At 37.4% G+C, this 24,960-nt stretch overlaps 3 protein-coding genes across 4 annotated transcripts; 1 reads left to right on the forward strand and 2 right to left on the reverse strand.

Annotated features, from left to right (window-relative positions):
- The first annotated feature begins 2,561 nt into the window (after positions 1-2,561).
- Positions 2,562-6,576, forward strand: LOC125214435 (aspartate--tRNA ligase 2, cytoplasmic-like). 2 transcript variants are annotated; one of them, XM_048115459.2, is made up of 10 exons: positions 2,562-3,134; positions 3,457-3,567; positions 3,633-3,746; positions 4,006-4,296; positions 4,365-4,475; positions 4,568-4,621; positions 4,831-4,910; positions 4,989-5,104; positions 5,468-5,582; positions 6,185-6,576. In XM_048115459.2, the coding sequence occupies exons 1-10, from the start codon at positions 2,640-2,642 to the stop codon at positions 6,309-6,311; spliced, it is 1,614 nt and encodes a 537-aa protein (XP_047971416.1). In that variant the 5' UTR covers positions 2,562-2,639; the 3' UTR covers positions 6,312-6,576. The 2 variants fall into 2 exon arrangements, with proteins under 2 accessions (XP_047971416.1, XP_088924756.1); XM_089068630.1 differs by having other exon boundaries at positions 6,220-6,576.
- Positions 6,577-6,645: 69 nt separating this feature from the next.
- LOC125214434 (calpain-type cysteine protease DEK1-like) lies at positions 6,646-18,945 on the reverse strand. Its single transcript, XM_048115458.2, has 32 exons — positions 18,574-18,945; positions 18,222-18,366; positions 16,896-17,146; positions 16,212-16,394; positions 15,994-16,129; positions 15,732-15,862; positions 15,529-15,643; positions 14,454-15,432; positions 14,234-14,344; positions 14,000-14,058; positions 13,733-13,895; positions 13,060-13,333; positions 12,807-12,957; positions 12,568-12,679; positions 12,319-12,484; positions 12,113-12,183; positions 11,908-11,999; positions 11,632-11,794; positions 11,409-11,480; positions 10,936-11,313; positions 10,742-10,857; positions 10,360-10,657; positions 9,940-10,259; positions 9,421-9,772; positions 9,014-9,334; positions 8,793-8,897; positions 8,568-8,696; positions 8,110-8,490; positions 7,894-8,031; positions 7,578-7,814; positions 6,984-7,388; positions 6,646-6,914 (listed from the first exon to the last, which is right to left on the reverse strand). Exons 2-31 carry the CDS (start codon positions 18,341-18,343, stop codon positions 7,083-7,085), a joined length of 6,432 nt encoding a protein of 2,143 aa, XP_047971415.1. The 5' UTR covers positions 18,344-18,366; positions 18,574-18,945; the 3' UTR covers positions 6,646-6,914; positions 6,984-7,082.
- A 1,547-nt stretch (positions 18,946-20,492) lies between these two features.
- On the reverse strand, positions 20,493-23,175 carry LOC125214366 (protein neprosin-like). Its single transcript, XM_048115363.2, has 7 exons — positions 22,722-23,175; positions 22,361-22,447; positions 22,006-22,263; positions 21,726-21,890; positions 21,577-21,630; positions 21,334-21,480; positions 20,493-21,168 (listed from the first exon to the last, which is right to left on the reverse strand). The coding sequence occupies exons 1-7, from the start codon at positions 22,902-22,904 to the stop codon at positions 20,791-20,793; spliced, it is 1,272 nt and encodes a 423-aa protein (XP_047971320.1). The 5' UTR covers positions 22,905-23,175; the 3' UTR covers positions 20,493-20,790.
- Positions 23,176-24,960: the final 1,785 nt, after the last annotated feature.

Genomic DNA, 24,960 nt, shown 5'->3' on the forward strand with positions numbered 1-24,960 from the left:
GAATGAATTTCCCTCGGTTCTTCAAGCTTCTTTGCATTTAAAATTGAAAAATAAATATTTAAACTCTCTCTATAGTACTCCATTTTTTCAGAAAACATGGTTGTTTTTAGTTTAAGTTTTAATATGACCCGCTTAGTAAAAACAAATGAAGGAAGTTAGGATTCAACTAAAATATAAATACGTGGAATATAATATTGTACATTATTTTTGTAAAATGGAAAAATGACTATGACCGCGAGACTAAAAAATAAAGCAAATTTACATCACACAAACCTAAAAAACTTAAAGAATGTATAATTACCACTTCTCCTAATGAGATTTAAGATATTGTTTATCAAAAGCTATAATTTAAGATTGCACTGGTGAGATCCTAGTCGAACTTTATTTCATTGCAATATAGTGATGACCCTATACACTAAAAACTCAAACCTTGAAACCTAAATCATAAACCCTTAACTTTAAAATATACTCATCATAACCAACAAATGAGTCAAATATCAATAAAATTCTCCCTCCGTCCCAGCTCAAAAATTTAGCATGGTTCAAAATAATTTAAAAATTGAATAAATTCACAAATAATACCATACACTACTATTTGTGATGATAAATCTAAAAATTAAAATTAAAGTATTTATATAAATATTAGAAATGTTTATAATAAAATAACATTCACGTAAACATGTAAAAGTGAGTAGACAATTAAACTATAATTTATAGTAGTATTTTAAATTGTTCATTTATAGATAATTTAAAATACTATAAATTGTAGTTCGATTGTCTATTGTACTACAATAATATACTAAGATTATCAAATTGATAATTTTGTAGGAGTATTCATTTAAATATTTAAAATTAGATTACTATTACAATTAAAAATACTGGAATAAAATTCATGAATTGTAGAAGGTAGTATTCTAACTATAGTACAAATTTACAAATGAACAACAATAAGTAGAATAGAAATTACAATAGAAATTTTGCCATGCACATTCTTTGCACAATTAGTTAGATGTAATTTAACGTACGAGACTTGATATGCATGATTGAATTGATACATAACATTAGCGATGGATCATAATATTAAATTATTTCAATCACACATTAAATCCAAGAATATATAAATTAAATTACTACTATCAAATTATTCAAAGCCATAGTTTCATAATAGTATTGCTAAATAGATTTTTTTTTACCATGTATCATGTATGTACGATATACTATGTTTTATGGGGTAGTAATATTTACTATAGTGAAAATGACTTGTTAAATAGATAACCGTCCAATTATATAGTATATGATCATGATTGTAATTAATTAATCAATTTAATAATTTTTGTTTATTGCATTTACATTCTTTTCATAAAATAGTTATACAAAAACTCCCAAAACTCTCCTTTTATATATTTATTTATTTATTATAGATAGATAACTTTATCATGTCTTATACAATAAAGACTTTAAGACGGCATGAGAATTAATACAGAATTGATAAATATGAAATAGATAAAAAAAATGATTGAAGTATTGTTAATGGAAAATGAATCTAATACAAGTTTGCTAAAAAATGAGAATGAACTAATTTCGTACGACAAACCAAAATAACTATAAAAAAGGACTATTTTTATAAGACGGGAAGAGCATATATCATTCACGTTCTTTTTGTTATTTACATTGGAGTTTTAAACTAATAAATGTCCAAGTCTTCACATATCCCAAATGATGAAGGTGATCGATAAATCACTGAAAAATATATTCACCCAAAATCACTATAGAAGAATATAGTTTTTTAAGAATAAAGACCAAAACTGGTCATGAAAATATGTCAATTTTATGCTTTTGGTCCTATACTTTATCTTTTGAATTTTTACATCCTGAACATTTCAACTTGGATCACAATTGGTCCTACACTAACAATTCCATCAATTTTTAAACGTTTTTAACCCGATTTTGACCAATTTTTAAACGGTTTTAACCCGAATGAGATTGTTACAACCATAAAAATCGGTCAAAATCGGGTTAAAATATTAAAAAATTCAAAAGATAAAGTATATGACCAAAATCATAAAATATGCATATGTTTAGGACCAGTTTTGACATTTACTCTTATTTCAACTGCTTACTGGACTGATTAACTATTGATATTGATGCGATATAACATTGCAATGGCTCGTAGTGAGATAAGTTTTTCTTGCTGAGTAATAAATGACGAGAATGAAAATGGACTAGTCAAATAAAAGACATTTACTTACATTCGAGTAGAAGTCGATTATATGTTCGAGTAGAAGTCGATTATATGTTCGATCTGAGCAAATTGTCAGAATAGCCATAAAGTTAAGTCAAATCATGGTAACTCAACCTCATTAAAAATAAGCTAATAAAATTAGTATATGATGTTTGAATTTGTTTGCAAATATCTATGCCCAACATTTTAGTGAAATTACATCTAATATGCCTTTCTCACAAATGGACAATGCAATTTGTGAATAGTGTTTTTATTCATTTTACTAAAAAATGTCAATAGTAACACTTCCAAATTTCATATATTTAGAAGCTGTATTTTTGTAACGAATTAGTTGAAGGGAGAATCGAATAAACCGCGGCCGCCGCTTTTCCTTTATTCAATCTGTCTCTCTCCAAAGATGTCTTCTGAAGAATCCATGAACGCCGCGGCCGATGAGAAGAAGCCTTCGAAGAAGGAGCTCGCAAAGCTGGAGCGCCAGCGGAAGCGCCAAGAAGCCGCCGCCGCATCTGCCACAGCGGCCGCGGCCAGCCTCTCCATTTCCGCCGACGACCCATTGGCGGCTAGCTACGGCGAAATCCCTCTCAACGACCTGCAATCGAAGGACCTCTCGTCCGCGCTGTGGACTCCGGTCAAGGATTTGACCTGCGAGCTCAAGGACACGCCCGTGCTCATCCAAGGCCACGCGCAGGCCATTCGCGCCGTGGGGAAGAAGATGGCCTTTTTAGTCGTCAGGGAGGAGTGCTTCACCGTCCAATGCGTGCTAACTGTGGCGCCGGATTTGGTCAGCCCGCAGATGGTCAAATTCGCCACCGGATTGAGCCGGGAGAGCATTGTTGACATTGAAGGGATCGTCTCCGTGCCGTCTCAGCCCATTACCGGCGCCTCTCAGCAGGTTTGCTTGCAAATTTCGCGGACAAATGTCTAATTCATTGTAATGTAATTCATTTCTCGATTTATTGGAACAATTTGAATTGATGTTATACTAGTTGAGATTAGGATGACAACTCTATTGGATTGGATTGGATTTTGATTTGACGAAGCAGCTTATTTGGAAAGATATGATTTTAGATGATTAGGCGAAACTGTAAATCTTTGCTGAAATTGAACAGGTTGTGTGTTACTACTAATCCACAATCATTAGGGTTTTGTTAAGTACTGTTTGATTAGTTGAGTTTTTTTAATCAGCTGCTTACTATGTTGTTTAAATTGTTTAGGTGGAAATTCAAGTGAGGAAGCTTTATTGTGTTAACAAGGCAGTTCCTATACTGCCTATCAATATTGAAGACGCAGCAAGAAGCGAGGCTGAAATTGAAAAGGCTTTGCAGGTATCGACTCATGTCTTGTTCTTTTGCTCGAAAACTTATGCCAAAAGTTTGCATTCTAAATGTAGGCGGGTGAGCAACTCGTTCGTGTAAATCAAGACACTCGACTGAATTACAGGGTCCTTGACTTGCGCACTCCTGCAAATCAAGGAATATTTACAGTCCAGTGTGAGGTTGAGGAGGTAAGTAGCATCTGAATGCTACATGATCCTTATGCATTACGCTGTCTTCGAGATATTGATAATCTTGTAGTTAGCTTTCTTCTCTTGTTCATATTCTTTTTATGGCATCTTTCTTCTACTCACTATGTTATGGATTTGGATTTGTCTGTTGGCATTTGAATTTATTCAGTTGTACTGCTCATGTTTTCAATCTTTGTATGTACCAGTTGCCAATCATCAGTTGAATATGCCGACAAATGTAGTTACTTCTTTTGTGCAGATATTTAGACAATATTTGTTATCTAATGGTTTTCGTGGGATCCACACACCTAAACTGATTGCGGGTTCTAGTGAAGGTGGCGCTGCTGTCTTCAGATTGGATTACAAAGGAACACCTGCATGCTTGGCACAATCACCTCAGCTTCATAAACAGATGGCCATCTGTGGCGGTTTTAACCGCGTGTTTGAGATTGGTGCAGTATATAGAGCAGAGGATTCTTTTACTCATCGACATCTGTGTGAGTTCATTGGTCTTGATGTTGAAATGAGGATTAAGAAGCACTATTCAGAGGTATGTATTAATTGTGAATGCTTTGGTGGATTTGCTTTTTATAGATCACTCACCTAGAATTCACGCAGGTGATGGACATTGTCGATGGCTTATTTGTGAAAATGTTCGACACCTTGAATGAGAAATGTGCTAAAGAGCTTGAAGCAATCAACAAGCAATACCCATTTGAAAAGCTGAAGGTTGGCTGTCTGTATTTGTCTCTGTTTGAGAGCAAACGCTATACTTGTCAAATTTTTTTTGTGAAGGCTCATTATTGAACTTTAATTTGCAGTATCTACGAAAGACCTTAAGACTTACATTTGAAGAGGGAGTACATATGCTGAAGGTAATATGTCAAATGTAAATTAGTCTTCTAACTTTGCATATCAAGTTCACCGGAGTCTATAATGATTTACTTTAGGGGATCTTTATTAACTGTTAATATACAAGTTGGACGGTCGCCTTTTGCTTTAGTAGTAGTACTTTTCTCCTTGTTCACAACTTACATATGGACAATTAGTCACATTTTCAACTGGATGACTTCTTCTACTGCAGGAGGCTGGCATAGAAGTTGATCCTTTTGGAGATCTCAACACAGAGACAGAGAGGAAGCTTGGCCAACTTGTCCTTGAGAAGTAAGCTGCTTGTTATTGTTTTACCTCATTTATTTTCTCACATGTATTTTATGCATTTTATTGACATTTCAATTTTAGGTATGGAACTGAGTTCTACATACTTCATCGTTATCCTCTGGCAGTTCGACCATTCTATACCATGCCATGCCATGACAATTCCAAGTACAGCAACTCGTTTGATGTCTTCATTAGAGGTAAGTGTGGGGAATGTTCGCTTCATGAATTCCGAGAAGAACAAAATGCAAAGAAATGCTTTTCTTCAGTTTTCAAAAACTCTCTTTTTAGCCGGGAAGCACTCCATACCACTTATAATTAGACTGTATCATACTTGGATGGAAAATATGTGAAAATTCATTTAATTTTTAAACCTCAAATAAATAAAAAGCTATACAGTCACATTTCTCCTTCCTTCATAGTGGAAATTAGGTGAAAATGAATTTCATTTTTAAAACCTCCGATGAATAAAAAAGCTATGCAGCCAGATTTCTCCTCCCTTCATAGTGGAATTGAAACATTCATCTGTTAAGTAAGCCTTTTTTTCTTGATTTTATTGGTAGGTGAGGAAATCATATCTGGAGCTCAGCGTATTCATTTGCCAGAGTTTTTGACAGAGCGTGCACAAGCATGCGGGATTGACGTCAGCACTATATCCACATACATTGATGCCTTCAGGTTCACTTCCTTAGCTTCCTCTGTTCCTATTCCCGTGATTAGAAAGTTAAAGAAACAGATGTTTTTTATTGTTTACGTAAGGTTGTGGTTGTGAGAGCCTAACTGTCGGCACAAAATACCATTTTTCTACATGAAATCCACTTCATAATTGATTTCCAACACCTTGTATGCCTTTTTTCTATAGACATTTAGGAACCAATAGTGTTTTGCATTAGATTTCAATCGAGGCATACTTCTAGATCACTTGATTACTAGTACTCCCTCCGTCCCAAGGTATTAGACCAACTTTCCTTTTTGGGATGTCCCAACATATTAGACTCGTTTCCTTTTTTAGCAAAAAGCATTTATCTTATTTTATTCCCCACCTACTTTTTTCTCTCTTATCTCTCCTACTTTTTCTCTCTCTCATACTTTACTCTCTCCACTTTAACCATTTAAATATCAATTCCTTAAATCATGTGCCCAAAAGAAGTGAGTCTAATACTCCGGGACGGAGGGAGTACTACTCTTATGATTCGTGCTCATCTCATCCCTATTAGGGAGAGCTCTACAGTATGCACAGCAACCTTCATTGTCTATCATGTTTCATGTATATATTGCAGGTATGGGGCGCCAACTCATGGTGGATTTGGAGTAGGGTTGGAGCGTGTGGTAATGCTTTTCTGTGCACTCAACAACATCCGGAAAACATCACTTTTCCCCCGTGATCCACAGAGAATCACACCTTGATTGCCTCGTTTCCATGTTGGGTAAAGATAGAAAATTGAGTAGTTGATTGATCATTGTTGGTGGTAGAAACAATTACACTCAGTTGGTTCTCTCATTTTTGCAACTCCAAATGTGATACATGACACAAGCGATGTTAATAGTTGTGTTTTATTTAGAATGGAAGATGTTTCATCTAAAAAAAAGGCTCGATTTTCTCTTTGTGCAAGTTTTTAAATTTGAACATTAATGTTAAGATATCTAAAGCTGAGGAAAAAGATTAGTTTCATGTTATGTTATTATATGTATTACTAGATTGCAACGGTGAATGTGTATAGAGAGGGGAGGAATTATGAGGTGCAGTGGGAAATTAAGATGAGATAATGAGGCAAATATTTATACATTTGAGTGCTGAGCAACAAAATTGGAGCTGGAGCTTCAAATATGCTACAGCAACCTTGCTAATCTCTTCTAGTATTTCTTCTTCTTCTTCTTCTCTACCTAAACCTATTCCTATTAATCCTATCCCTATCAACCCTCTCATTTACAAATTTCTTGTATCACCTAAACTCATGTACAACCTTTTCACCCCATTTCTTCCACTCCATGCTTGTGCTCACCTGTTCACTACAATCAATCCAAACTTCAGCTGCTGTAAATTTACTAGAACAATATGAAGAGCAGTCGAAAAATTACCTTGCACTCGAGCCCTCCATCAACTTCATGATTGCAGTCATCATTGCAGGCGCGTTCCGTGCAAGCTTGTCTGCTTCCCACGCCAGCTTGCCCTCACTGTTATAAGGCTTCGAGAGTTATGGATGATTTGGTGAACACTGAAAGCACGAAGGGCGCCTCTTCTCCCGGGTGGATTGTTGTCGGAACTATGGTGTATCCCTTGGGGTCAGGATCCAGGACCATCTCACATGATATTTCCCGGGAATTTACGTAATCGGTCCCACCAACCGATTCGTGCATGTAGATATTGTACGCAGCACGATGGCCACGGGTCTTTAGAATCCTCATCCCGATGTAGAACATCATTGAATCATGGCTTGATTGGTAATTCCTGAAGCCGGCTGTTGTCCTTGAGAAGCTCACCCCCTAAACAAATACGACAACATTCACTTATTGTCACATCAAAATGAGGGGAGTGTGTGCGTGTTGGCCTAGCATAGACTGGCTAAAGTCTCGAGGCAAAGGTTTTAAGGTTCAAATCCATCGGCCTTTGAATTTGATGTTGCATACCAAAAGAAGAAAAGACGAGCTCAGGTAACTAGAGCTTCTTCGTACCTGAGTTAGAGTTATAAACACGTGAATTGGTAAAGATGCATCGGCACCAGTGGCTCTCAATCTGAACTGCGGGTTTTGATGCCAAGTTTCGTAGTCTTGGCATCCACCGGCACTATAACCACGCCACTGGCTGTGGACAGAGTAACGCATTTCTGGTGGGTACACACGACACACGTATATTGATCGGAAATGGATCTGGAAATCTTGCCACGACATCCAAAATATGCCATCCTTCGCCTGTCCCCAAACACGCAGTGTTAGATACTCTAGAAACAAATCAATTGAGTCGCGATTGCACAAAAATATCACAATTTACCTGTGGAGTATGCTTGAGCTTGTGCTTCATCCTATCTGTCCATTCAGGCGAGGAATCGGACCAAGGGCCATTCCACTCAACCTCGTTTGCCCAAGGATTTCGTATCTGGACAAGTTTATGGCTGTCTACTTCACGTACCTGAGCAAGATTACGAATATGATCACACATTCCAAGTTCCATGACTCACGTAGTGTATCGACAAAAATTCATAAATACCTGCAATATAGAGTAAGCATGCCCCTGCACGATCCCAGAGGACGAAACATGCACGTCTGAACCTGAAGGACTACCAGCACCGAGTAAAAACCCCTCCAGTTTAAAACGTAATAGTTGAGACCATAGTCTGCCACTTGCAAGATCAATCTGAGATTGAGAACTTCTCATGTCAATCTCCTCGCCAGCACCTCCTGTAAGGTCCACTAGAGCATCTTGGACAAGCCCGCCTTCCAATGCTTCGTATGAACCGTGAAGCTTAGCGTATGCCTTTTCAAGTATAGAGACCCATAATTCGTTCCCCTTCCGGCTGGTTGCAAATGCAGGCTTGCCAGGTGATTCACATGGGATCCAATCATCGACAACAACGGGAACCCATTCCCCCTAATGTCAACAAGTTAAAATTTATCGGCTAATCACAATTTCATCCTCAAATCGACGCGAATGAAGACTGAACCCACCTGAATACAGAAGCGAACTGTATAAATTCCTTCATCGTTAAAGTCTGGAGTGATAATGACTTCTGATATTCGAGAAACTTCAGTCAGCACAGCAACCGCACTCAGAAACCAACAATCACCCAACCGTCCCTGTTCAAGTTACGACATTGAAAGTAAGTGGACCACAATATATAACAAAGATCTATCAAGGTTGATGGAGAGGAGAACATGCAAGATTGACAGAACCTGACAAACGTCTGAAGGATTCGCTGTTCCTGAAAATAAGCACGGAGCACAATCCAGATGTTTCTCTTTGACTATTTCTTTAGGTCTCATCCATTCAGAAACCACCTGTGGCACACCTCAAGGCCATGTTAGGTAGAACACTTTGTACAAATGACTACAGAAAAAAAAAAAAAAAAAAAAAAAAGCCAAGAAAAGCGGAGCAAGATTTAGGGAAAAGCTACCTGTAGCTTGGATGGAGGGTTGTCAGGATCTAGAAACAGCGAACGGTCACTTGGAGGGAACTCCTGATCAGTGAAATTCACTTCCCCTCTTGCCAAGAGGGCTTCTTTAACAGCCAGTTCTACTGAGCGCATACGTTGATTGATTTCATCCTGAGTCTCCATCCTTGGCTTCCTCAACCTTCTGGTAAATGAATCAACATCCACAATGACCCCCTCCCTGTCGGATCTCCTCTTCCTCCCACTTGAATATTGTCCATCCCAATCCACTTCGTCTCTGTCATAGAGATCAACCTCAGCAGGATCACTCTCCCAGTCCTCAACCTATAGAGAATGACCAGGATTTTATTCAACAGTAGCAAAAGAGAATACCATGCTTATAAGGAAGGATATTCGGAAAAGAAGCAAACCCTTGGAGGAGAATCAGCCCACTGCCAGTTGTCATCAGGATGATCAATCAAGTTGTAATCTCCGATGCCAACAGCGGCTGGAAGGGCAGTGATCTCATCTTCACTTAAGCACCTTCCCCAGAGGAAAACATCCATTACATGCATCTTGGATTCAGAGCCTTCACTATCTGACCTCCCAAATGCATCCATATCGGTTGGTGGCCTAACACCAATCCAAACATCTGTTCCCTGCTCCCATATGCCATTTCCAATATTAAGTGGAAGTCCAGTCTGATAGCCATCGTAGCCACCATCAATAAAGCAAGTGGCTTCGCCTATATCAGCATCTATAGTCATTGTGATAATATGCCACCTACAACACAATTTGAGAAATAAATAGATGCTTCTTCGAAAAGGAGCAGTAAAGAAACTTGAGATAAATAAAGAACAAGGAAATATGGGAGATCAGACAATCAAAACTTCAATAGTCCCATAGAATCTAACACAAAATAGAGTCAAGATATGAAAATAGACACAAACCTCCCATCTGCAATGCAAGATGAACTTATACTCCACTCTTTTGCAACAGTAGTCTGTCTATCCCCTTTTGTAATTAACCGAAGCCCAACTTGTCCAGCCTCAATGCCTTGTTCAGAACCAGCTACAAGAATTTCCCAACAAACTCTTCGTTGGAATTCAGTGCCCAAAAGACATACTGGCCCAGAATCAGGCTGGATCATCACAGCTGTGGAGAAGCTGACTCTTTGGGTCTGACATAAACTAGGATCAATCTGGCCACAGTGCCTGCCAGTTGTCGTCGGTTCATCATCCAGGACACAAATAGCACCATCAAGTCCAGTCTGTAACAAGATAGAAATTCAGTCTATGTTTGTAAGTACCATCACCTCATAATGAGAAATTCAATTCAAAAGTAATTAATTGAATTTTAGAATTAGTAACCTGCTGTGCACGTTGAGATAACTGAGTTGCACGTATTCTATGGGCAATGCTTGCCACTCTTTCGCGTGCAAATGTGTTGTCAAGTACTGAATCACCTCCTACAGCACGAACAGCAGCTGCCATAGCTGCTGCCTCTCTACTGCCAGCATTAGGAATAGATGATATGAGAGAAGCCTCTATCTCCTTCCACTTGCGCTCTTCCTTCTCCAAAAGGGCTTTTCTCCTTTCTTTGCCCCTTCCTTCCTCCTCACGTCTCTGCATCAGAGCTTCCTCTTCCATCTCCTTTTCTCTTATATAACTACAAGTACATAAAAAGAATTAATAAGTAAAATAGGGATAACAAAGGAAAACAGTTGAAAATTTGTTCCCAGATCTTTCCAACCTCTCCTGTATAATTTCAAATTGTCTACGGTCCTCAGGCATCCATTTCTTAATCTTTCTTGCACTCAGATCTGAAAAACCAATGCTATCTAGGAATAGTCTCAGGCGAACTTCATCCTGGCAAAAAAATGGTAGAAAATGATAAGCAGGCACTAAAAACAATATACCAAACTCATACCAGCACAATGCTCATACCTGCACCCTCTCAGCCTTGGCAGTCAAACCAAGCAAAAGGAGTAAATACCCACCAAACTTATCCCACATGTAAACCCATTCTGTATCAATAGCTTCTTCAAGAGCAAGAATTCTGGCATGAGCACACATCTCTCTCCGATGACCTACATCACTGGTAACATCATTCTGCAATATCCTCCAACATTTCAATCTGGAGAGGAATGACCCTGCAGTCAGCTCTTCATTTCTCAAACGATCTCTTAACTTCATCACGTCGGCTCTGGGAAGCACAAAGTTCCCAGCCCTATCCCTTGCACTGCTAGGATCTCCAACCAAAAGCGCAGCTGAATTGGCAGACCTCTGAGGAGCGGAGTATGTTCCAGACAAAGCATTTCTTGTCTGCATAGAGTAGGAGGGGTATCAGATCAAATAATGCATTCATGTTACTTGACAATGGATGTTTTCTTGAACAAAATAGAACTGAAAGGAATCACCTTTGTTGCTGATCTAGCAGTTGCCTGTACCACGGTCTCCTTGCTCAGAAAGTGAACAGCATCTTCCATCATCTAAGAAAAGGCAAAATTTTAGAATGGAGATGAAGCATAACATAGAAAAAGAAGAGAAAAATGATCCATATGATGGAAAATTCAAGACCTGCTCCAGGATGTCTTATAGATTTCAAATGACAGATGGTAAGCTCAAGATAGAAAATAAAACCTCAAGAGTTAAGCAAGAACGTGAGACGGCAAATCCAAAGGCGACAACAAGTGTAATAGCTGACACAGCAGCACCAGCAAAAGGCGGATAAATTTTCAAACTGGCAACAACACCCCAGCCTTCAATTGCAAGTGCTATCCCATAAAGCAAGAGAAACGCAGCACTGTATGAAAACAACATTGATTAAAAATGTAGAGCGAAGTCAATAGAGTGCTCCTCACAGGACTGAGAATTGAAGAATAAATAATTTGATATTCCCAAAGGAGATTGACAAACCTGACATTTTTTCCACAATCTGCATGAGCATCATAAACATATACAGGCAATACCCTAGGAGAATAAACCACTATGGGAGGGGAAAGAAGTACCTGCAAAGTCAATCGGCAATATAAAACAGGATATATAATATTCCCAAGAAAACAATGAATTGCATTGGTTCGTGGAGTAAGCTACACTGCTATAGTAATATGATTCAACTCACAGTCAGTGCCCTTCCAGCCAGCAAGAACAGAAATGAGAAGTAACCAACAGATGCACCAACGAAAGCTTTTTCTGTTAAAAAAAGCAATGACTTTAGAATAGTGTACAAGTCCAATTCTGACATTGATATAAAAGGAAGCATGTACACGAGTAAATTTAAGCAGATCAGATATTACTTTGTATTAAAAGGATGAGATGCATTTTTACCTTGGAACCAACCAACAAAAAAAGCAGCCAAAGCCAAAAGAAATGCAAGGAAACAAACAAATAACATCTGAAACCGCGTCAAGTAAAAATTATTTGAAGCCCAGTAGTGAATCACGCCAATTGCAAGGACCAAAAGAAGAACCACTAAAAGGAATGCTGCACCAATCTGCAACAGACAGATGAACAAATCAGATGAGGTTACGCTGGCATATAATGAAACAAAATGACTCTGTAAAAATGTTAACTCACCGTCCATGGTTCAATTATAACTGTAACTGCTGAAATTGCACCAAACAACAGAACTAAGCCAATAATTATGAATATATAAGCCCCACGAGAAAGCTTCCAGCCGTCATCTTTCCTGTGATCATACATCTGAATATGTCAGTCACTCTTAACAGCTACCATGGCTGACCATAGATCTAACTGCTTAAGAACCATAATAGGAAAAAGCTACATTTAAAATACATGTCTATAATATCACACACCATTTGAGAAGACCAGAGGACAGTGACAAGACAGCAGGAATGCAAATCAATGGAAGCAAAGCAGCAAGAAAGTCAGCCTTTGTCGGAATCTGGTCTACCCTCGAAGTGACGATCGTCATATATGATACCCCACAAAATGACATTAGGACAGCTGTAAGAGGATGGAATCAATCCTTAGTAATGGAAAGCAATTTTAAGTGCATAAACAGGATCAACTAAAAGATGAATAATAACCTAGTAAAGAAAATTTCACCTGCAAACAGCCCAATACATACAGCAGAGGAGAGAGAAAATCGATAGGTTGCAAACCATGATACAATTGGCAGGACGCCAGTTACTATCAATGCGATTGCAGAGGCCATGGCCCAGCCAATATACAAGGATGATGCATAGGGAGACGAAACACTTTTTGGATCCCCAGTCCAGCTCTTGTAGCGTAAGTCATCCAAGGGCTTCGCAGATATAATCCCACCAAGTGCTAATAAAGATCCAGCAAATAAGGCCATGCAAATAAAAAGAATAACACCCTGGCAAAAAATAGTATTAGCTCCAGAACATACGAACAGAAGAGAGTATAAGTTTGAGGAATCAGATGTGATAGTTTTAGCATAAAATAAACAGCCAAACCCCATGGAAATTTTTTGATAGAATAGAGACAATAACATAGGAACTAAAGAGAGAAAATGAACAGTATCAATACTAGATACAATCATTCTAAGAAATCAAGGATGGCATTATTATATGAACACACACTTCCTTGAATTATATGAGAAAAAGGGAACTTTGGCATCATATGCGTAGATCTCAGAAACCCATAATATGATATACAGCGCCCATCAGCTACACGTGAAGGCCAACTCGCATTTTTTATTTTTCTAAACCAGTAGCAAACAGCAAAATTAGCCGGAAAAAGGAAAAAACTGTACCTCTTTTCTCCTAGTAATGACATGATTCCCAGTATGACCTGCATCAGTGCCACCAGAAATTCGAAACTTGTAACCATTCTGAATCCATATTGGAACACCAACCGATAGACATGCCACCATCAAGGGTACTGTTAAAGACAACCCCAGTAGAACAGATGACTTGCTGCAGATATAGATATACAATCATGAGTTTAATGCTGACCATATAGGTAATGGAATGAATGGTAATGTATTTGAAGATGGTAAACATGATTGAAAGAAGTTTACCTCAAAAAGGAAAGCAATAATCCAACAGAAGTGCTCACTAACCAAGCACCAAAGCCATACTGCATATAAATGAAAGAAAAATATTAATAAAATCAACAGTGCAGAAACGTTAATAGAGGGTGAAGAAATTATAAACAAAAGTATACTTATACAGCCCATCTAAGTCTAGAACTTAAAAGAAAATAAAATAAGATAATCTAGCTTGAAAGCCTCCAGAACATAAAATAGAACTACCTTTCTAGGTTTGGATGTCATAGACAATTCTTCAGATTGAAGTGACCTAAGGAAGGCCATGATTGACCAGACAACAGGAGACAATAGTAGCACAGCTATACCAAATTCAAACTGCAGAAAATGAGATCAAACTTGTGGTAAGAGGCAACAAGGTAATAAATGTAAAGTTGTTATAACAAACACCACTAAAACTGCAATAAATTATAAAGGGAGGCTGTACCTGTTGGTGTGTAGAGTTTATCAGATTGATAGTGTTTGGGCGGTAAATGGCCACAACAATGGTCTCTATACTAAAGACAAAACTAAACAAAAGCCACGACCGCTCTGGTGTGCCAGTTGTATAGTGCAAGAATAGTCTACATAGTTGTAGCCATTTCTCCAGACCACGTAATCTAAGCTCTTCCGAGAATGAAATTTCATTAGATGGCATATTGTCAATACTGTTAGAGTCCATCATAGCTGTGTTAGTATTGTCACGGTGATCCCTATCTGCATCCAAGCTACTTCTTTGCAGCAATGCAAGGATCATAGGATCCAATCCATTTTCCTTCAGCATCACAGCAAAATTAGGATCAAGTCCCTTATCTTGCAGTAAATTTGTCAGTTCAAGCTCACCCTGTCCTCCTCTTCTTTTCAAGAGGGATGTAATCCTCGGATCATTCAACTTCTCCTGGAAAGCCAGTGCCAAATTCAAGTCCAACACCTGACTCACAGAATTAGATGCACTTGAGTCACATCCCTGACTATCCATGCCACTACTAGAACAAGCCACCAGAGACCCGTTATGGTCAAAACTTTTGTCAACATAAGAAGGCCCAACTTCAGTTTCTTGAACGACTGAGCGACAAGAAGTACTACGTAATGCAAAACTATGCCTTCCACTATCAATGCCCTTCTCACTATGGATACCTTCGACATGATTCCAGCTAGTAAGATCCCCAGTGTTAGGTACTGTACCATTACCAAGGTGACCAGCATCAGCACTACTACTGCGTTTTACACTTGAACCACAACCTTCAGATGAGCTGGAGGAGCAGTTCTGCTCTTTCTTACGAAATCCTTCTCGGAGACGAATAACTGTACTCTCCAAAGCATCCCTTCTAGCAGCAGATGGGTTCGTAATGCACAAATGACGAGACACAGCAGCTCCAAGAAGCACAGAGGCCACAACTGCATAGCTGATACAGTGTCCTAGATACCTGTAAATGATTTTGTATCACAAAATATGAGAAACTGGATTAAAGACAAGAATATTTGGTAACCGTTTACTTTATTCCACAAGGTATGAAACAAACCAGTAATGGACTCCAAAACATATTAGGAAGACGCGAGAAGCCCCAGCAACAAAAAGTGCAGCAACACGGCTCTTAAGAAGCTTAAATCCATAGAGGCATGTGCCAAGATTCCAATCTAGAAGAAATACAAATTCCAGATTATAAGAAACAAAAAGTAGATAGTGGAGAATTTGAAGTTTTAGGCATGTCTATAGTGGATATACCAAGAATAATAACTGCAGCAGAAGTAATTGCTCCAAGCCAGTGAGATTCCTTAGCTGTCAAACCATATAAGATGGAATATACAAGCAGAACCACAAGGGAACCAAAATAGAGAAGCCCAAGGTGTAATGCCCTGCAAGAATCATATATGACTACATAAGTTGAAAAGCTGAAGAGAATACATAATGGACTCAAGCTGAAGAGTATTATATTACAAAGAAGGATTGAATTAAACTAATGCAAGCAGTCAAAAGGACAACTTGCCTTCTTGACTGACGAGGGTATAATTCATTGGGATCTGGCGGTTCAGGTAAGCAAGCAACGGGCCCCACTTCAATACAGTCTGAGTAAGCAAATTTGTATGCCCTTCTCACATATTCATCTATGTCTAGACCATTGCCTGTTGGATATATAAGAAAAGATAAATATATTTCTGAACTCACAATGATTTTGAGGTCCGTATAGAATGAGCTATGGCGTACCATTGAAAACCATCCGACAAATAAAAAGCATGTTGATTGCTAGGGCAATTGCAGAGACACCAAAGAAAAAACCAGAAGGAGAATACCGATCGGATGCCTTTGCACCCGCAGTAACATATACAGCACAAAGTTCATAAGCACAAAGCAAGCCAACAGCCAGAAGAAGAAGAATTGCAACAGCCCCTGCACAAGGTTTTCATAAGGATCATGTATACGTTAGCGTGCGATATGGCATGCACAAGCAGCATGGCTAATTCCAATGCATCTAGTAACAATGGACAAATATCTATATTTCTCTTTACACAATTCACATCAGAGTTTGGAGAATATTTTGATGGTATAGAATATAGATGACGTATACGAATTAATAGTGGGAATATACTGGAGCTGTTTCTATGGCTATATCCACTGATAATGGCAGCTGCAAATTAGCTTATTCCCTTCTGATATGATATTATTAGAACTGTGTTGATGTAGGAAGAATTGTACCTAAAGGACACTCCTATTCTATTTTCTAAAATCATAGGATGGCGTAAAGATATTGAAAGTAAAAGAACAAAAAAGCAATGACTTGATACTAAGAGCGATAAATAATCTATCAGATAAATAATCAGAAATCAGTTCAAGAAATATTTTTGTAAATACAGGCTTCATTCAAATTCAGTGGGGGTAGGAGATACATACTTGAGCTTTGCCATTGTGTTCTCCACCAGAGCATTACGGAATAAAATGCCAAAAGTAGAGCAACTCCAGCCATTACAACAGCTAAGCCAATTATATCTCTCCCCAGTATCACAATCAACCAACATCCCCAAACAGTAAGCACCACCACTGGCGAAATAACAACTATCCATGAACCCAGGGATAGAAGGCTGCACAATATTCCTAGCTGAGGCCCATGGAGGAAATTCGGCCATTTTCTAGCAAATATCCAACTGAGAAAGCAATAATGAAGAGGAACTCAGTCAAGTACAGGCCTAGTTCTTCGGATGTTCAGGAATACTTGCTTAACTCCTTAGAAATTTTCATACAAATTTAAAGCAAAGTAAACAAGGAAAAAAAATAGTACTACTACCAATTTTGAAAAGGACTAACTGAATCAGTGGAAATAATGAACAACGAACTACTCATTTTTTTTACATATTGTATAAAAGGAAATAATACACACGTACTGGAAAAGGAGATAGTGCTTCCCTCCTAATCAAATTGATTGATCATGGGCAATGGAGTAGAATTTACACTTAAGGAGGGAAGAAACTAATTTATGAGCTACATGCATTAGAATACATACACAAGTTTGTCTATAATGAAAAGGGTACATCCATAGAAACTTAGTGAAAGAAATATGGACCATAGTGATGAACATATGATGAATCCATATATCTGAAGATTTGGTTTTTCAAAGGAGTGTGAGATAAGGAGATACCAATTTTCTACTTCATTAACCTGCTGTATTAAATAAAGACAACAACTTAGCATGGTTCCATACCTAATTTCTTCATCTCCTACCAGACGGGAGTTACCATATTCTTTCCCATTAGTAACTAAAATATTATACTCCATTTAGTATGAACTAGCATCAGCTGAGATTTAAAGTTTAATACAGATAGACTGCAGTAGCTTATAGAATTATGGTCACCTTAGAGAACTATATAATGCATCAAAATATGCCAACTACCTAAAGGTTCTATTATGTTTCAGTTCAAGTTATTCCAGTCTGGGACTGAAGAATCCAACTAGTAGTCCCAGAAACATTGTTAACACTCAGTGATCCGGCCAACTCCAAATCCAAGATGTATGGAAACTCATAGTCATTCCTGAAGCCAATGTATCCACTCCAGCAATCCAGATTATAAAACAAACAGTATTTCCTAACTCATTGGCTCATTGCATTATATCTCGAGTACAACTAAAAGCAAAGCTAGCCATTCGACTACATTACTGGAGTTCCAAATCAAAACGAAAGAAGCTATGCAAGATTTGAGCCCCGAGGAGGGTTAAGAGAGGCACCTATAGATACGCCACGGCCGCCAATTGACCAACCAGAGTATAGAAAAGGAAGCAGCCCCAAGAACAGAGAAAAGGGACCCCGAAATTATGCATGCCAGGATCAACTCATGCTCCTCCTCCATTTTGAACCCCCCTTTTATCTCAACTACACGCACAAAAAAAAACCCATCAGAGTGAATTAATCCATTTAAAAAAGAAAAACAAGAAATAAAATCCAGAAAGAAAATAAAATTGACCAGTTCAACTGGCGCGGCGCATTCAAATTGGGAAGTAAAAAAACAGTCTTTCAAAATCAGGAAGCCATAAAATCAATAAATTAACAAAACCCTTAAAGCAAACACACACAGCTCACCTATTCCAGAAAAATTGAGTCATTTCCCTCAAGATTTCAGCTGGAAAAGCCACAGCCTTTAAGCACAATGTCCGTCCCCACCATAATCAAGAGCGAAAAGCTAGGGATTTCGCCCTAACTTCACCACATCCAAGCGAGCAGAAGAAGAGGCGAAAAGAAAAAATGGAATTAAAAAGAAAAATAAAACAAGAAAGCTGAAAATGCAAAGAGCAAATTTGGTAGTACAAGATTAGAGGTAAAAGCAGATGAGTTAAAAAAAAAAAACCCTACAGTTTGTGAGAAAAGAGAAGTGAAATATGAGGGTGGAAAGAATGCAGGGCTTTAGGTTGTAGAGAGAGAGAAGATGCGAGCAGAGGCAGGCAGGCAATGGAGAAGAAAGAGTAAAGTGTGCGCGTTTGGATATTAAAATAAAAATAAGTATATAAATTGTTTTTTGATCATATTATAAGTCTGTGGTTGTAAATATATAAAGTAACAGCTGGGAATTTTGTTCTTATACGCGTTTGCTGTGCGCGTGTTGGTGACGCACCAATTAGAGAGGGACTTGAGGTGTCGTGTTGGTAAGAGTCTGGTAGCTGCGAATTGGAAGGGGAATTTGTTTCAGACATGAGTCCGAATTTTGTCGTAAATACATGCTTGGGGTTTGAGATATTTACTGGCCAGTTAAAGTATAGTACTTCCTTTTTTGACAATTTAATAAATTATTGGTTTACTGATGAAATATTAAATTTGTTTGAATTATATATTGCTGACTGACATTCATTTTTAACTGATAAAACGCAAAATCCAACCAATCAAAACGGACATAACTATTCATGAATTGACAAACATAAATATTTCCACACCCCTATTTAACGTTATATTTTGAAAAATTATGTTCATGAATTAGAGAGAGGATTACATCTTATCCTGAATGTAATAATTGGATAAATTCGAAAATCTGATTATGTATTTATAATGAAAAATCATGATTTTTTTTAATATGGTGGGAGTTACCATTTTAACAAGAAATTATTTATTATTTATAATTATAAAAGTATAGAAAATGACAAAGTTTTGTTGGGCTTAGCCCAGATATGGCTGCTTTTTTTAATTTGGGCCACGATTATTAATGGGCTTTGAAGTTTGAAAAGGTGAAAGACCAATTCTAAAAGTGTCATTTTCCATGTACAAACCGTGACACTTTTTTTCTTTAAGTTGTTTTACTTTTTGACATTCACACCTATTTAATTTGACTTGTGACAATAGGACTTTGACTTAAATGTTTCTTGCCCGTGGAATGAACATGAAAAACCCACGTCCACCAAAAACATAAATATATTAATTACAAATAGAGAGCATTAGTTAAACTTTTCATCTTGGTAGTGCACACGGACTATGGATAGATGGCTTTATTATTGCAATAAAAATGGGGCTATATTTCCTCCTTTATGAGTAGTACCTTTTACATTCCTTCTTTTTAAAAGGAATCGACTTTACACAATTACACCTCCCTTAAATAAAGGAATGAAAACGTCAATCCTAAAAAGCATTTTAAATGCTCATCAATGACCAAAAAAGATAGTAGTGGTATAATATATAGTACTATTAAAAAGTTGAGCCAATAAAAATAAATAAAAAAATGTATTAATTATCAAGATTTTGTGGGGGTGATTGATAGTGGTGGGTTCCTCTTGCACAAAGGCATTGCACCAAGAATCTCAAGGTTAATGAATTACTTTCTCACACATGGAAACTCATTATCTTTTCAGACATCACATCCCACTTGGATAAGAGACAAACACTTGTCAGATTTATTTTAATCTTAGCATTCACATAATGGAGTTATCTCCAAACATGGGTATAGTTTTTTTTTATCTTGAAAAATCACAAAGTAGCAAATAGATTAATACTAGCAACTATAGAGAGAGAGAGAGAAATGACAAATGGCCAGTTTCTTACATGATTTTCAAGAAACTAGAGCTTACTTCCCCCAATACAGACACTTACAAAGATGGAGAAAACCTACAACACACAAAAAGGGTCAAAAGTTCCCACCAAAAACATGTTTCATTGCTCAATAAAAACCTAACAAAAACTAAAACAAGAAACAAATGGTGGGGTGTACACAGAGAGAGGAGGACTACATTGAATAATACAGTGATCCAAACACTCTTTCCTTTTCTTTTCTTCTTTGTTTTTCCATTTTTCTTTCTTTCTTCTTGTATTATAGCTTGTTCATGAGCAATTCGGGTTCCTGCCAGGGCCACCATAGTAAAAGTACCTTCCCCAATCGCCATTGCTGCCTGTTTGAATATCGTAGCAGTTGGATTGCTCAGTGAATGTGCCGAGATTTTTGGGGGCTTTAAGATTGTTGGAGCTGTCCACATATTGAATGTTCCGGAAATAGCTCGACTTGCCAAAGCCTTCTTCTGGGAAATGACCGCTGCCCATTTGAGTCGAGGTGTGCTTCCCATCAGGCTCCGAGTTCACTACCTCCCCGCCCCACTCAATCATTGAGGCGCTGTCGGCTAAGTAGGAGAACAAGAAGGACGGCCAGTACCCCAATACGTAGTCATTTCCAAACTGCATCCACCAATGTCCCTCTTTCGGATCCTATACAGAAACGAAAAGCTAGTATGTGTAAACTGCAATACTGAATACTGATAATCATGTAACAAGCAGGAAAATTTCAAGATTCTCTCATGGCATCAATGATGGTGCTTTTGAAATGCTATTATCTAATCACAAAAGGTGGTTTGTAGTGAAATTGGAATTTACCTTCCAGATGAGAATGCTAATATCATATTGTGAATTCCGAAATCCAGAAACAGGAGAGATACTAGCTCCCATTGCTATTTCATTACTGACTTGAATGAACCCCGAGCAGAGAAGATTGTAGCAACCCGTGGCTTGATATGCATCACTCTGTTATTGTGACAGGAGAAATTAGAAATTAGAAAACCACTCGAGATTTTCAACATCGGTAAACATCAAATAACACAAAAAATGAGTAGAACTTACAGTCCAATAAGTGAACAATCTAGTATTGTTGTCTCCATAGAGATCTGGACTAACCTGAAAGCACAAGCATCATATATCAGGCCCATTTATATTAACATATCCTTCTTGAATTATTTCATCAAGTCATCCCAAATTGACAGACAGTGTACCTGCCAACCAGCTTCGATGCTGTTAAGATCTTCGCCAAAGGAACCGCCCAACACCCAAACTTGGGACAAGCTGAACTCATTAGGCTGTTGAATTTTGGGCTCCCAAACATTAATAGTAGCCTTTGCTCCAAAATACTTGTCCCCTTCCACATAAGCTATCGCGTGCTGGTAACCAAAGGAAACTACTTTAGCACATGGAAAAGTAGAAAACAAAACAATAAAGCTTGCTTTATATATATTGTTTAGAACAACAAAAAGAGTCCCCATTTTAGTTACATGCCTGATGACCACTTTCATTGATGAAGTCAGGATCAGCCGACCTCGGCTTGGGAATGCTTCTGTGCTTCTTCTTTCCATATCTTTTCACAGAGCTTGCCCTCAACACATCTTCCTTCTTAGTTCTCCTAATAGGAATGGTACCCTCACTGCATTTTCCATTCATATGCCACAGCTGAGTGATTGGATTTGCTCCTTGTTTCGACTCCACCGACATCTTGTTCTCCCCAAAGAGTCCTTCTGGATTGAAACTAGGTCTAGTCTGCAGCAATAGATGCAAAATAATCAGAACAACATGCCCCAAATTCATCTCAAAACCAAGAAAAGTGTGTTAAATGCAGAAAACAAAAGAAATGGACCTGGATTTTGTGGTCTTTTAGGTAAGGATGATCAAAAGCCGGCTGGTTTGTAATGGGCACGCAATCAATAACATCCCCATCTGGGCTCTGTTGCATCATCACAAATACATCACGTTCATTATAATAAAAACAAGGGTCATAATTCCTTAAAAGTCCTACAAAAGTACTATCACTCAATCACTATGACAATATCAAGATTCGAAGATTTTACAAAAATATTCTCAACTTGCGAAATTTCATAAACTGATAAGCAATCTAATTGAGCTCATGACCAAATGTTGGAAACTTTAACAAAATTCAACAACTCATTCACTACACAAAAATTAAATTTCCCAGCCAACTAAAAAAAAAGCTAACATACCTCAATGGATTTAGCCGGAGGTTTATTGAGTCTTTTCAGGTGCTTCTGAACTTCAAGCTTCTGCTTCGAAGGAGACAACCTCCCGGCGCACGATAGCGACACCAAGCCCCATAAACAAGCTAAAAACACCACCACCTTCAAGTCTCTCCTCCAGTGGCCACGGCTAAATCCCTTACCACCCATTTCAATAACCAAATGGGCAAACCCAGAAGCAAAAAAATCAAATCTTTAGCAAGCCCGAGGCGTAGGTTAGCAGGGAAACAACACGAGCCCAAGATTCAATGATACAAACCAACCATTGAAATCACAAAAAAGGAACCCCAAAAACCAATACTTCTATGCTTATCCTATGCACCCCCTGTGATACTGTTTAGCTACTGTTCCTCACCACCCTCACTCACTCTCTCTCCTCTCTCTCTCTTCTGTGCTTCGAGAAAGCAAATTGCGATGCAGAGATGTCTATTTTATTCAGCAATTGTTAATTATATTTAGTGCAAAAATTACTTACACTTTTTTTTTTCTTTTTCCTTTCTAATTTAGAAATTAGGCTTTCCAGACACGAGGGGCAAAAGGGGAATATAGAAAAGGTGAGAAAGTGGAGAATTTTTGCCTCCACTCGCCTACCACTGATACTCTGTCGTTTTGTCCGCCTCCACCCACTATCTACGCCACTTTCCGGTTTTGCCCTTCTAGTTTAAATTGGCGTGCGCTGGTTTTACAAATTTGCCCTCCTCTTTTCCGCTCCTTTACCAATGCACAAGCACAACGGTCTACCCCTTTGAACTAATTTTGCAGCTTTTTATTTGATTTTTTCTTTCAATTATACACTTTCTTTATGGAGGTTTTTTATTTTTATTGTTTCAAACACTAAAGAATTAATCACATTACTTATAACTAAATCAAGGCAACATGTTTTTTGTATAACCATATGATAACTTGGTACATTGATTGTAGAGAAATGTATTCGAATTAACCAAAATGTGAAATATGGCAATGATGAGAGGTGAATCTTGGTCATGAATCATTGCACAATTGACGGTATGAGTATGACTATGAAAAGGGATTGCTGGTATACCTTTCAATCAATACAAACAAATTTCGCCAACATTAATTCTTCCCTTTCAATTATCGAATCATTTAATGGATAGTGATTGTTTTGCTCTAAAATGGCCTAAATATATTACTCACTCCGTCCCTTATGAATTGAGATATTTTTATTGGCACGAAGAATAAGAATAATATGATAAATGGATAGTGAATATAGTAAGTGAGACGAAGAGAGAATAAAGTAGAAGAGATAGATATTTTTGACAAAAATAGAAATGACTCAATTATCTTGAAACTTTTCAAAATAAAAAATGACTCAATTGACATGGAACGGATGAAGTAGTGTATTACTCCCCCGTCCCACAATAAGTGTCATGTTTTTGTAATTTCCTTCACGTCCATCAATAAAAGTTTTATTTCATTTTTACCATAAATAATAAATAAGTTAAACATTTTACCAACTTATTACATCTCTTATTTTACTTTATCTTTTGTATTTATTATTTTTTTAAAATAAATACTCAAAACGAAATTGAGGAAGTAGATATTTTTCTAAACCTAACATAAAACTCTACCTCAACAAAAGTAAAAATAAAAATGGGATATCTGAAATCCCAAGGATGTTATTCAGAGCTCACCCCATCATTATATCAGTCAAAGGTAATTATTATTGCCAATAACGTAATTTTTGCAAACTTTTAAATGGTCACACACTTTTACATGTGCTCTGACCCATTGTAGCTGAATTGAGATTCTATCCAAGCGTACGATCACACGTGATTTTTCGATTTATTTTTTTAAATAAATGATTTTATAATTTATAAAGATTAAGTAACTTTATTAGGTTGGGCTGTAGTAATTTTGTCCACAAGAATTAAACATGTCAATATCTGATAACTTGAGCATTAATGTTTACAACGAATCCACAACTACAAATACACGTCTTAATTATTCATTAGTTGTTTCATGTCTACTTGTTTTTGCAATGCTGATAATGTATGTATGATATAATAAACAAATTATTGTAATGTCTTGATGAGTTACTAGTAAAATTTTAAATTATCATAAAAAGATAAGACAAAAAGGGTCAGAGAATCATGACTGCAACTCTGTAAAACGTATTGATAATATCATAGTAATATTGATGTGTGTATATTCGGACAAAGATTCTTCCCTTATGGTAATGTTAATT

The sequence above is a fragment of the Salvia hispanica genome, chromosome 3 (assembly GCF_029641045.1).
Source record: "Salvia hispanica isolate PSC_SH4W2 chromosome 3, Shi_PSC_v1, whole genome shotgun sequence".
NCBI lineage: Eukaryota > Viridiplantae > Streptophyta > Magnoliopsida > Lamiales > Lamiaceae > Salvia > Salvia hispanica.

What these genes read in the sequence shown, in the direction of transcription:
- LOC125214435 (XM_048115459.2), top strand. Translation starts at nt 2,640, where the DNA reads ATGTCTTCTGAAGAATCCATGAACGCCGCGGCCGATGAGAAGAAGCCT. An exon ending in TTACCGGCGCCTCTCAGCAG is followed by an intron (nt 3,135 to 3,456) that starts GTTTGCTTGCAA and finishes TAAATTGTTTAG; the next exon opens with GTGGAAATTCAAGTGAGGAA. An exon ending in GTTTGATGTCTTCATTAGAG is followed by an intron (nt 5,105 to 5,467) that starts GTAAGTGTGGGG and finishes TTTTATTGGTAG; the next exon opens with GTGAGGAAATCATATCTGGA.
- LOC125214434 (XM_048115458.2), bottom strand. Translation starts at nt 18,343, where the DNA reads ATGGAGGAGGAGCATGAGTTGATCCTGGCATGCATAATTTCGGGGTCC. An exon ending in TGACATCCAAACCTAGAAAG is followed by an intron (nt 14,059 to 14,233) that starts GTAGTTCTATTT and finishes ATTTATATGCAG; the next exon opens with TATGGCTTTGGTGCTTGGTT. An exon ending in ATCCTTCAGACGTTTGTCAG is followed by an intron (nt 8,697 to 8,792) that starts GTTCTGTCAATC and finishes TAACTTGAACAG; the next exon opens with GGACGGTTGGGTGATTGTTG.
- LOC125214366 (XM_048115363.2), bottom strand. Translation starts at nt 22,904, where the DNA reads ATGGGTGGTAAGGGATTTAGCCGTGGCCACTGGAGGAGAGACTTGAAG. An exon ending in TAAAAGACCACAAAATCCAG is followed by an intron (nt 22,264 to 22,360) that starts GTCCATTTCTTT and finishes CTATTGCTGCAG; the next exon opens with ACTAGACCTAGTTTCAATCC. An exon ending in TTAGCATTCTCATCTGGAAG is followed by an intron (nt 21,169 to 21,333) that starts GTAAATTCCAAT and finishes GTTTCTGTATAG; the next exon opens with GATCCGAAAGAGGGACATTG.